The sequence below is a fragment of the Leptonychotes weddellii genome, chromosome 1 (assembly GCF_054177405.1).
Source record: "Leptonychotes weddellii isolate Sample4059 chromosome 1, ASM5417740v2, whole genome shotgun sequence".
NCBI lineage: Eukaryota > Metazoa > Chordata > Mammalia > Carnivora > Phocidae > Leptonychotes > Leptonychotes weddellii.
The window spans coordinates 58,871,079-58,882,721 of record NC_138369.1 but is presented as its reverse complement, the minus strand read 5'-3'; the positions used below and the strand labels follow the sequence as shown (position 1 = coordinate 58,882,721).

Sequence of the window (11,643 nt, the reverse complement as noted above, 5' to 3'; positions counted from 1 at the left end):
CTGCTGGGTTTCCACTAGAACAATCTGGTACTGTCAATGTTGGTTATTTTTCTTGGCTTCTGCCTACGTGACATTCTACATTGGTTCCCTCTTGGAAATTCTGCAAGTTAACTAGGAATACGTACCAAATCTCTTTGCACTTAAACTAGTGAAGGTGGATCTGCAGTAGCAACTGAACACTGGCCAACACAGAATTAGGAACCAGAAGTGGGTTGCTGAGTGGGCGAACCTTGGAGGTAGAAATGTCTTGGTGTACGTGATTGAGAATATGGCAGTGGAAAACCAGATACAGCAAGCTGGAAGGCAGATGGGCAAGACAAGGTGGCCGCAGCAATCCCGAGCCCAACTTGGCTCCACCTGACTTCTACATGTGTCACCCAGGCTCTCTGGAGCCTACGTGTTCTCCCGGCAGAGGACAGAAATGATCGTGAGCCCGAGGACTGAGAAGGAGACACCACAGAATTGAGAAGAGAGAAGCTACAGAACAGTGGTCTAAGGGAGTGGGGAGTGCCGTGGACCCCAGAAATGTATGACTGTCGGGAAGCATCAGGGGCCCACTTGCAGTTACTGGTCACGAACTTCAGGTGAAACAACTGAGCACGGTAGTGTGTTTTCCTGATCTCCTTCGGTAGGGAAGGTGCAGGCACAGAGAAGGCAAAGAACTGCGTTTAGTCTGAGGTGGGGCAAGTGAACATGACAAGGGAGTTAAGGGAGACTGTGAAGGGACTGTTAGAATAGTTGAGCATGGAATTCATGCTGGGCGAAGGAGAGAGGACAGGCACGAAGGAAGTGAAGGACAGTTGGCATCAGGATTCTAAAGAGAATGAAAAGAGCTAAGAGGGCCAGATATTTAAAGTGCTGAGGCCACAGAGGAGGTGAGGTGCTTGGTAGCAACAAGTTCTAAGATCTGATCAGAGGAGAGCCTGGGGTAAAATGGAGGGCCAGGAAGGAAATGAGAGGGCGAGGTACTGGAGGGATCAGCTATTGAAATCACCAAGAACTCTGACAAGAATAATGTTGAAGAGAGTGCAAGCAGGCCAGGAACTAAAAGCTTCTAGAAATAAATGGGTGTGACCCAGAAGCCTGGCAGTACAGCCTGATGACCTGAGATTCAAAGGTGGTTTTTAGGAAAGGGGAGGAGAGGCAGAATGGTCTGGAACTGGCAAAGAGAAACTAAGAGGACCCAGGCTATCTGGTATCAGCCCTGTGTGAGAGAGGGGACCACCCTGTCAGAGGGCACTGGGGCAGCAATAACCTCAAGGGACCGGCAGGTTCTGATTAGAGCACAAAGGTAAAGGCAATGTTGAGAGGTTCAGCACACAGGCGACTTTGCTACCAGTGGACTGGCCGTTTCAGAGACCAGAAGGAAGAAAGGTATGCAGGAGCTGAAGAGGGAGCAGATGAAGACAAAGGGGGAATGCAGAGATGTGGAGGATTAAATTTGCAGGAGACGGGGGTTATCCTGGGAGGTCAGGGCTCCTCCTGGTGACTGAGGTTAACGTCCGATGCAGGCGGAGACTGTCCCGAGGCTCCGGACTAGAAGGCTGGGCAGGCTGAGGTTGGAGCATGGTAGGTTGGGGTATGGGTCTGGAGTCCCTCTTTATTCCTGCCAGGAAGGGCATGGAGGCCTGCGGTGGGGTAACTTTACTCCAAGTACTTAACACGTGCTGATGACGGCACGGAACCCTAGGCTTCCATTCTGGGAAATCGCCTGGCAGCATTTCTTTTAGGATTTGCTTCTCTGTTCCCCTCTCTGTAACTCCTATTAGGTCACCTACACTGCACCTCTTTTGGCTACTTTCACCTCTTTTTGCCATGCTTTCTAGGGGATTCCCTTGCCTTTATTTTTCAGTGCTCACTCCAAGTCTCATTTCTGATACCAACTTTTAGTTTTCAAGAGGTTTTTCCTGTTCTCTGAATTTTCCTTTGTTTGGAGCAGTCTATCATTTCATAGATGTGAACCTCTTCTCTAACCTCAGAATAAACTCTTCCCGCCAGTTTCAAGTAGGCTTTCTTTTTCCTTGCTCCAGCCTCTTTCATATCCTTGGCTATTGGTTTATATCTAAGAATGGAGCATTAACAGCCTGACTAAGGGAGGGGCGCCTGGGTGGATCAGTCGGTTGAGCATCCAACTCTTGATTTTGGCTCAGATCCTAGTATCCAGTCTCCTGTTGGGCTCTGCACTCAGCAGGAAGTCTGCTTTGGATTCTCTCTCTCCCTCTTCCTCTGCCCCTCCCCCCACCGTTTGCGTGCTCTCACAAAATAAAATCTTTAAAAAATTTTTTTAAATTTAAAAAATAAAAGGCTGGCTAAGAAGTTCTACATGCACAGTTGGAACATCGCCGGAGAGCCAAAAAAGACAGTCTTTTCTCTTGATTCATCCGATCTCCCAAAGAAAGTTCTGATTTCTAGCTGAGAAGGTACACAATTCTAGTCAGCAGCATTCTGGGAATAGAAGCAGGGGCAGAAGGCTAGAGGGTGACGGAGAAGGACCTGACATTCAGCATGGTACCCCTGACCTCCAAAACTCCTGTTTTACTGCTCCACTGAACAGAGGAATAGGGGAGGTGACCTGGGAATCTAAGTGCTTCGTAAAGACTTCGTAAATTCTCCTATATTTAGCTCCACCAGCATCCTCTACTTCCACAGAAACCTAAATCTTCAACTCCTAAGCCTCTGTGGGGAATCTGCCACATAGGATGGCTGCTTAGCTTCCCCTGGTGGCTGTTCAAAGTTGTAACTCTTCACTTGCCTTCCAGCTTCCAAGCTCTTCACATCATATTTTCATTGTCCTTGTCAGCAGGTGCCTTTTAATTTTTAATCTTTTGCTGTTTTAGTGGGGTTTCAGGAGGGCACGAATGCTAACATGTTTAACCACCATTTTCACCAAAAACTCTGTTGCATATCTTATTTTTGCCAACTGTGTTTTGGACTTTTTTGTCTGTTTTTTTTAGTTTGTGGTTAATTTGTTTCCCACCACCAGACACCATCCCCAGCTCTCTGAACTGCAAAGCTTCAAACTCGTCTTGTGAAGGATGCATCCAAGCCCGTCAATACTGCTCTGAGTACCGCCTTTTGCCACATCCCCCTGCCGCATCCTGTTCTTACTGTTCAGTTCCCGATCATCCATAGCAGGCAATTTGTGCTCGCTTTAGCCCAAGAGCTCCTTGGAGAATTAACTTTCTAATATGAAAATATTTCTTCATTATTTCAGCCAACAAGAAAATAGCAAAAGGTAGCCAATGTCAGGCCCCACAAGCATCTGGCGGTGGAGACCTCTAGAACGCCTCATGGCCACCTCAGACCTCTTTGCCCCTTTCTTCCGTTCCCTACCAGCCATGTTTTAATTGCTTGTATCTCTTCTAAACCAATGCCACCCACACTGCTTTTAGAGGTCTCTGTTGTGAAGATCCACTGTGCAGGAAGACAGTCCCTCCCAAACCCTGTATCAATACACACCTCCAACAGCCCACAGCCACTTTGTGCTCAGAGTTTCTCTCTCAGTGTATGTCTAGCCATCACCACAGATATCCAAAATCAGAAGTTCTGGGAGTTAAGCCAGAAAATTACTCTTTTCAGACCAGGTTATTCAGACACACGGGAAAGTATAAGAACCACTGATTTAAAGGTTTTTCTGTGAACTGCTGTGCAGAAACATCTGGGTAGCAAAAGCAACTTAGAAGAATAAAATGTACGGCCCCTTTCATCAATGTTTAAGGAGTTACTTTATATTAATGCCGATAATGCAGGACTCAGATTCTTTTTCCAGAAATTGCTTCACATAGTCCTTTGCATAGCTGTAAAAGATCCCCGCCAAGGTCAAAACTAAGAGCAATCCAAAATTCCACTTTACTGACCTATCACAGAAGTTTAGCCACTGACCCACCACACAGCTCTCTCTATTCCTAAAAAAATAATTTTGGAGACTTATTCAGATTTCCCCCACGTTGGCTTTACACAGATGCTATTTCTTTCATAATTCACCAAATTCATATTTACAATTCATGCTATCTGGAGAACATAAAATGTAGAAGCCAATGCTTGCAAACAGAAAACTAGAATGCCCAAGAAGAAAAATGTACACAACACATGGAACAAAGATGAATACTTTGGTGTGTATTTACTTAGGAAACCAAAGTTAAAAAGAAACATCTAGATGTCAAGAGCAAAACTAAAGGGAAAAAAAACACACACTTTGTGTTTAAAAACATGATTGCTATCAATCACATAAATGATTGTGATCACTGCATACATTAGTTTTTCACTGGTTATCTCACATGATCTTTTGCATAGACACAGGAGATCCTCAATGATCCATGCCAAGGGCAACATGACTTCGATTGCGTTGATGGACCACCTTAGCCCACTGAACAAGCTGCACTAATTTCTGAGTCTGCTGCTGGAAGTGGATTCCAGCGCTCCCCTCTCCCCCAACCCTCGCCGCGGTTCCTGCGCGCTTCTTCTGCCTCCCCCAAGCCGCTTGGCTCTAACCACAACGGCCCCGCGCAGGGGAGCCTCTCTCCCAGATACTCTCAGGCAACCAAGTGTCCTGCCAGCCCTTCTAATACCCGCACCCCCACAGTGCAGATACTGCCATTACTGTTCAAGCCTGAAAGAGACCAGTGCAAAGGTCAGGTAGTTTCACTTTCTCCCTGGAAGAAAATACATAAACAGTCTTTCAGTATAAGTTATAACGGAGTTTATGCTGAAACAGCAGTCATGCGTGTAAAGTAAAAAAAAAAAAAAAACACATACAAATGAAACCCAAGTGAAGCTGAAGATCTGCAGGGCCTAAAAGCTCATAGAGTGCTGAAAGAAAGCTCATGAGGCATGAGGGGAAGGGACCAGCATAACTGGGGACGGCTTCACAGTGGGAGGAAGGCCCTGGAAGACACGCACTATTTGGACAGGTGAAGAAGGCATTCCAGGTGCGGGCAGTAGCACGAACAAAGGCCCGGAGGTAGGAATGAGCACAACATGTGGAAAGGTCAGTGAAGGTGCGGCCATGGGGGGAGCAGAGCATGGGCCCTGGACAGGAATGGCAGAGAAGGCTGGAGGGGGGCACGGGGGACTCATCAGGGATGGCCCAAGAACCTTGGCGGGCTTCTTCTCCACAGGGTGCAACTTCTGGTGCTGAACAAAACTGCCATACCACTTGAAGGCTTTGCCGCACACCTTGCACTCATAGGGCTTCTCGCCGGTGTGCACTCTCTGATGCTGGATGGAGGCTATCTTCTGAGTGAAGGCCTTGCCGCACTCCTCACACTGGTAGGGCTTCTCCCCCGTATGAACCCTCTGATGGACAATAAAAAGTGACCGACACCCAAAAGCCTTCCAGCATTCCTTGCATTTATACAGCTTCTCTCCGGTGTGCAATCTCTGATGCTGCAGATAGGCTGCACTTCTTCTGAAGGCCTTCCCACATTCCTTACATTCGTACGGTTTCTCCCCAGTGTGGATCCTCTGATGCTGAGTCAAGGCCGTGTTGGAACTCAAACCTTTGCCGCACTCCTTACATTCATAGGGCCCTTCTCCGATGTGATTCTTCTCATGGACGATACAGTCATAGCTGGACTTAAAAGCTTTGCCGCATTCCTTACACTTGAAGGGCTTTTCCCCAGTATGACTCATCTGGTGCCGAAGCAGCTTTGAGTTGTATCTGAAGATTTTCCCACATTCTTTACATTCGTAGAACTTCATCCCACCCCGAAGTATCAGATTCGGATTCAGACTGAAAGTCTGCCATGTTGCCTTGCTTTTAAAGTCAAAGTGCTGGGAAACGTTTCTGAGAAGTCCTCCTCCTGGCGTTGTGGGCAATTCTGCCTCCTCAGAGGCTTCCTGCTTTACAGCTGGCTCCTCCTCCTTGATCCAGGACTCACCACCTGCCCGAAGAAACCACAAGTGTTCCAAGTTACTGAGCTGGGAGGGGAACAGGATCCAGGGCTCCCGCTTTCTCTTGTAGAATGTGATTTTGAAAAATATACTCATGAAGTGGCTACAGGCATCCATACAGATGGATCATACTCCATCCATACATATGACATCTCATATGTCATCCATAAGAGAGAAAAAGAAAAATGATAATCTACTAACTGGAGGGAGAATGACACTGGAAATAGGAGGAAGTGCCTCCTATGAGGAAGGCTGGGAAGTGGACTAAGGCAGATGAAAGGAGCACGATGAGACCTTCCAGAATGGAAAGGAAAGAAGGCAGGAGGGGGGAAAAGGAGAAAACAGAATGAGATAAGAGGATCAGCAAGAAATGGAAAATTTTTGAGAGAGAGAGAGAAAGACCCCAAAAAGGGAAGGAAATCTGTGCTCCTGGGGAGAAGAGATGGGCAGAGCTCTTGCACTAGCAGGGGTCTAGCGGGCTGCAATCCAAACTCAAGAACACTGCATTTCAACGTCCCCACCTGCAAGCCAGGAAACCATCCTAAATTCTAAATAATGGCCCGATGATTCTATTTTTAAATATTCCACATTGGAGCACCTGGGTGGCACAGTCGGTTAAGTGTCTGACTTCATTTCCACTCAGGTCTGATCTCCGGGTTGTGGGATCGAGCCCCGCATCGGGCTCCGTGCTCAGCATGGAGTCCACTTGAGGATTCTCTCTCCCTCTCCTTCTCATTCTCTCTCTCTAAAATAAATAAATCTTAAAGCAAATAAATAAATAACTATTCCACATAATCTTCTGAGATAAAAGATTCTTCCAGAAAGTCAGCTGGAACTCAAATTGAACTGGAGATTTGTAGGCCACAGGCATAGCTCTGCTAAAAGAACTGCAATTTACAAAATCACAGCATATATGGAAAATTTCTTCCAAAAGAAAGAAAACCCAAGTAATCAAGAGCTCCCAGGAATGGTGAGCAGTCTCAGGGAAATTTTAGGCTGTGTGTGTTGGCTGTGTGTGCACGTGTGTTCATGTATGCACGTGTGTGTGTGTGTGTGTGTGCTGGGGTCTTTGTGTGTGTGTGTGTTGGGTGCAGTGGTGGAGAAACAGTCCCTGCCTCTCCCTCTACAGCTGTATATAAGACAAAAATATGCAGACCTAAAGATTTTGGCATATAGAACTTTTAGGTGACTTAAACACTAAAAAGGCAAAATAAAGGCATTTATTTCATTGCTGAAGGCCTAGAAACAAAATTCATAGTTGTGGCACAAATATGTCAGTCTGACCCACAGAATCATATTTTCCTCAAAGTATGGCTGAAACCCACTTCTTTGCATAAAACGGGCTTAAAATTAAGTATTTCCACTGGTAAGTGAGAAAAGAAGTGGTTTAAGAGCACTGGGTCACAGGGCGCCTGGTGGCTCAGTCGGTTAAGCGACTGCCTTCGGCTCAGGTCATGATCCTGGAGTCCTGGGATCGAGTCCCGCATCAGGCTCCCTGCTCGGCAGGGAGTCTGCTTCTCCCTCTGACCCTAACCCCTCTCATGTGCTCTCTCTCTCTCACTCTCTCAAATAAATGAATAAATAAAATCTTTAAAAAAAAAAAAAAAAAAGAGCACTGGGTCACAGCTTTTCTGTGGGAGGTGAGTAGCCACACACTCCTGGGGACTGGTCTTCCCAGGCTCAGGGCTGGAACTGGGCAGAGGTCAGAGAGTGCACTGAGTACTGCCTTATAAACGACAGGGAGCCACGGCTTCCCTGCTGCAGGAGAAACATTTCTAAGAAACTGGGAAGGCAAAATCAGAAACCACTAGGTTCTCTTACTCACCTGGACAGATGCCTCTCAAAACCTCTGCTTCCCAGGGATCTGGGCCCCATGGCGCTTCCTCTCTCTCCAGCTGGGAGACCAGATCAGGTTTGGGGAATGGAAACACTACTCCAGCAAGAAAAAGGAAAAACAAGTTGAGGGAAGACGTCCAGAGCTTTCCTGAGATCTCGCTCGGCCCACCTCACAACAGGCTAACAGGGGGAGGGAGGGAGGGATGGGATGAAATGCCCAGGAGACCAACTGAGCTATCAAGGGGTGCTGAGGAAGAGCTCCAAACTATGCTCCAAGGCAAGGCCAAGGAAACAGCCATTCTCCTCAGGAAGAAACTGCAATCTCACCCTGACCTAAAGGAAGAGATGCCCTCAGGAAGAACATAGGTACTGATTCCCATGGGGGGAGGACAACATCTCCAGAACACTGGCAGCATGGAGGAACAAAGGGCTCACCTAGGGCACAGGGAAGCATCCTCCCCGCCAGGGCCCAGAACCATGCCCTTCCGGGACATAGGGAACTCTGATTTCAAAATCAGAGGGAACCAGGGATTTATTTCCTCACCCAGCATCTCCAGAGGCTGGGGACTGCAGAACTAATCTCTGAAGTCATCAAATCCAAGGACTTCTAGAAGCCCCAAAACATCTGAGGAAGATGTCAAACTACGACAAAGGACCACGGAGAGAGTCCTTACCCAGGGAAGCCACACTCGCATAATTCTCCAGCATCACCTCCCGGTACAGGGCCCTCTGCGTGGGGTCCAGGCTGGCCCATTGATTCTGGGTGAAGTACACGGCCACGTCCTCAAAGGTCACTGGCTCCTGAAACAACAAGTTCCTGCTCAAGCCCTGTGTGAGGGCAGAAGAGAGGCCTGAGCTGCAGGGAAGAGGCGGACCTGCCAGGGTCTGCAACTCTGAGCCTCCTGGAAGGTTTGCTCTAGTGAGAAGAGCACCCAGCACCCAAAGGGCAAGGCCTCAGCCAATGTTCCCACTTCCAAATGGAGAACCCCAACACTCTTCCATCTGCATGGCTCTGAGGCCCCAAACTGTCATCCCCATCTCACAGCCTGACAGCTGGGGCTCTCTGCGTGGTCACTGCATCAACCCCATGTTCCTGACTCTGTCTCTCCGGCACCTCCTGCCCTCTTGTAGACTGCAATCCTGTCACCCTGTTTTCTATACAGCAGCCACTGCAAGCTGCCACCACTCACCCTGTCTCCACCCACTCAGAGTACACATGCACCCCGTTTGTTCCCTGCACCCTGCGTCTCCTTGGTCTTCCCCAACATTTCCACTAGTGCAGACGAGCTACTCCTTAAAGATATTTCCAGCATTCTGCAAATTTCTTTTTATACCTTCTTATCAGAAAGCTCTCTTGAAGGAAACCTGCAGCCTGCCTGTTCTGGCCTTTTCTCTGAACCACCCATCTTCAAAGAAAACCTGGGATTTCCTGTCTCTGGACACAGATCCATCCCCTAGTCTTGAGTTCCATCCCACCTGCCAAGATGGGCCCCTTTCTGCCTCCCCCTGGAGCCATCCACGTTCCCAAGGATGAAGGGAACTCATACTTGTTAATTAAGACCTAGGCACCAAGTTCTCAGGTGGGTACCTTTAGGACATGTATTTCATTTAATCTTTTTTTTTAAAGATTCATTCATTCATTCATTTGACAAAGAGAGCACACAAGCACACACAAGCAGCAGGGGCAGAGGGAGAGGGAGAGAATTCAAGCTGACTCCCTGCTAAGCACAAGACCCTGAGATCATGACCTGAGCTAAAATCAGGAGTCAGACGCTTAACTGACTGAGCCACCCAGGCGCCCCTGTATGTTCTTTAATCTTAAAACATATATATGAAGTAGGAATTATTACTCCCATTTTCACATGATGAAACTAAGGTTCAGAAAGATTAATTACTTTGCCCAAGACCACACAGACAGAAACTGGTTGAGCTGGGATTTCAGCCCAGATCCATCAAACAGCAGACCTGGGCTCTTCCCACACGCCAGGTTGCCTCCCATACCGGACTCACGAGCTTCCCCTAAAACATGGCTCGCCCCTGATCCTCATCATTACCTGGTGCTGTCCTACCTCTGAAGAACAGTTTCTCAAACTCCTAACTCCCAACAGCACCTGTCAATCTGTCTTCACCATGCTCCCTCCAAGCCACAGGGACTCCCTCCCCGAGTGTGGACTGAGGGGTCAGCCCTTTCAAAACCTCACATACCACCCCAGAAGCCAGAGCCTCTGAACCTTCCATGAGGCCCAAGAGCAATCCCTAATGGTGTCCACTGGCTACCTTCTCTGCTTATACAATGGGGTAGCACAGACCACAGAAACTAGATTCTCACATTGGAGGTTTCATGACTCCTGTGCCTTCTCACCTTGTTGCCCCCCCTCCCCCCGAGTCCACATCCTAGGAGATATTCAGTACCCTATGCAGTCGGCCTTTTTCTTCCAATCACCAAAAGTGAAAACACCTACCAAGAGGGGCTCAGCTAAGCCCCTAACTCTGTGTGCCCCTGTCTCTCTGGGTAGCGGCCTTGCACTGGGGGCAGCACCGGGGCCAGGGAGAAAGGAAGACTACCGTAACTGCTCTTGGAGAAAGCCTGGAAGAAATGTATCCCAAGGATAAATGCTGGCACACTGTTCATGGCCACTCTACACTCAGGTCCTTATGAGGGTGCCCTTTTATTTTATTTTTTTAGGGAGAGAGAGCGTGAGTGGGGGTTGGAGCTGGGGGGAGGACAGAGGGAGAGAGAGAATCCTAAGCAGGCTCACTGTGGCGCCTGATGAAGGGCTCGATCTCATGACCCTGAGATTATGACCTGAGCCGAAACCAAGATCATGACCTGAGTCGAAACTGGACACTTAACTGACTGAGCCACCCAGGCGCCCAGAGGGTGTTCTTTTAAAACAACAATTAGGGAACCCAGTTCAAAAGGAGACACTGAAAGAAAAAGAACAAATGTGGACATTCCTCAAAGCAAGAAGTGGTCTTTAAACTGGGCAATGACAAGGTCCAAAGGGCCCCCAAAATAATCTGAGCCAAAAAAAATCCCAACACTAGACAGAACCACAAGGTGGTAAGGCCTCTAAGGACACCAACCACAGGACCACAGGTGAACCAAAGTTCACCTCCACGTAGAGCAAGTCAGACCTCACCTCCTCACTTCTCCAGGGCTGCTCTCACAACCTCCTCCTCCCAGCCTTCCGCCACCAATCTCTTCCTCCCCCACTGTCCCTCCCACCTGCCACCAAATATCCCCAGGGTTCCAGAGTCTGGAAAAAGGAAAACTTACTGCTTTAAGGTAGTTGGGTTGTGGATACACCTTTTTTTTTCTCCCATGGATGGTCCCCATGTACCTCACCTTATTTTTCTCCACAGCCTTTCTCATCATCCAACAAATCAGATTGTTCATTATCGATCTCCCTCCAAAAGAACATAGAGGCAAGGACTCTGTTTTGTTCATAACCGGTTCACTAACACACAGTCCAGTGCCCAGCAGATACTAGCTGCTTAATATAAATTTGCTAAATGAATTTAGAAATGATTTGACCATAAATAATTTTTTTTTAACTTATGAAGAGGGTCAGAAAACACCAGCAAGGGGTGCCTGGGTGGCTCAGTCGTTAAGCGTCTGCCTTCGGCTCAGGTCATGATCTCAGGGTCCTGGGATCGAGTCCCACATCAGGCTCCCTGCTCCGCGGGAAGGCTGCTTCTCCCTCCCCCACTCCCCCTGCTTGTGTTCCCTCTCTCACTGTGTCTCTCTCTGTCAAATAAATAAAATCTTAAAAAAAAAAAAAAATACCATCAAATACCACCCTGAGTAAAATGCCAGAGCATATCCCCTCAAACTGATGGCTGGTACTTTACCATGAGCAGAGATTCCCCCTTCTGTAAAAAACTAAAAAAGGAGCATAAATGCAGGAAATG

General features: G+C 48.0%; 1 protein-coding gene across 5 annotated transcripts in view; it reads right to left on the bottom strand.

The window, feature by feature from the left end:
• Positions 1 to 4,103: 4,103 nt before the first annotated feature.
• Positions 4,104 to 11,643, bottom strand: part of ZNF621 (zinc finger protein 621) — a 14,692-nt gene continuing 7,152 nt past the window's right edge. For 2 of the 5 annotated variants that reach the window (XM_081824865.1, XM_031033954.2), the window contains exons 3-5: positions 8,403 to 8,529; positions 7,718 to 7,825; positions 4,104 to 5,882 (exon numbers count right to left, since the gene is read on the bottom strand). In XM_081824865.1, coding sequence (XP_081680991.1) covers positions 4,822 to 5,882; positions 7,718 to 7,825; positions 8,403 to 8,529 — 1,296 coding nt within the window. In that variant the 3' untranslated portion in view covers positions 4,104 to 4,821. The remainder of the gene's footprint in view (positions 5,883 to 7,717; positions 7,826 to 8,402; positions 8,530 to 11,643) is intronic. The other 3 variants (XM_081824887.1, XM_031033955.2, XM_081824890.1) reach the window with 3 other exon arrangements.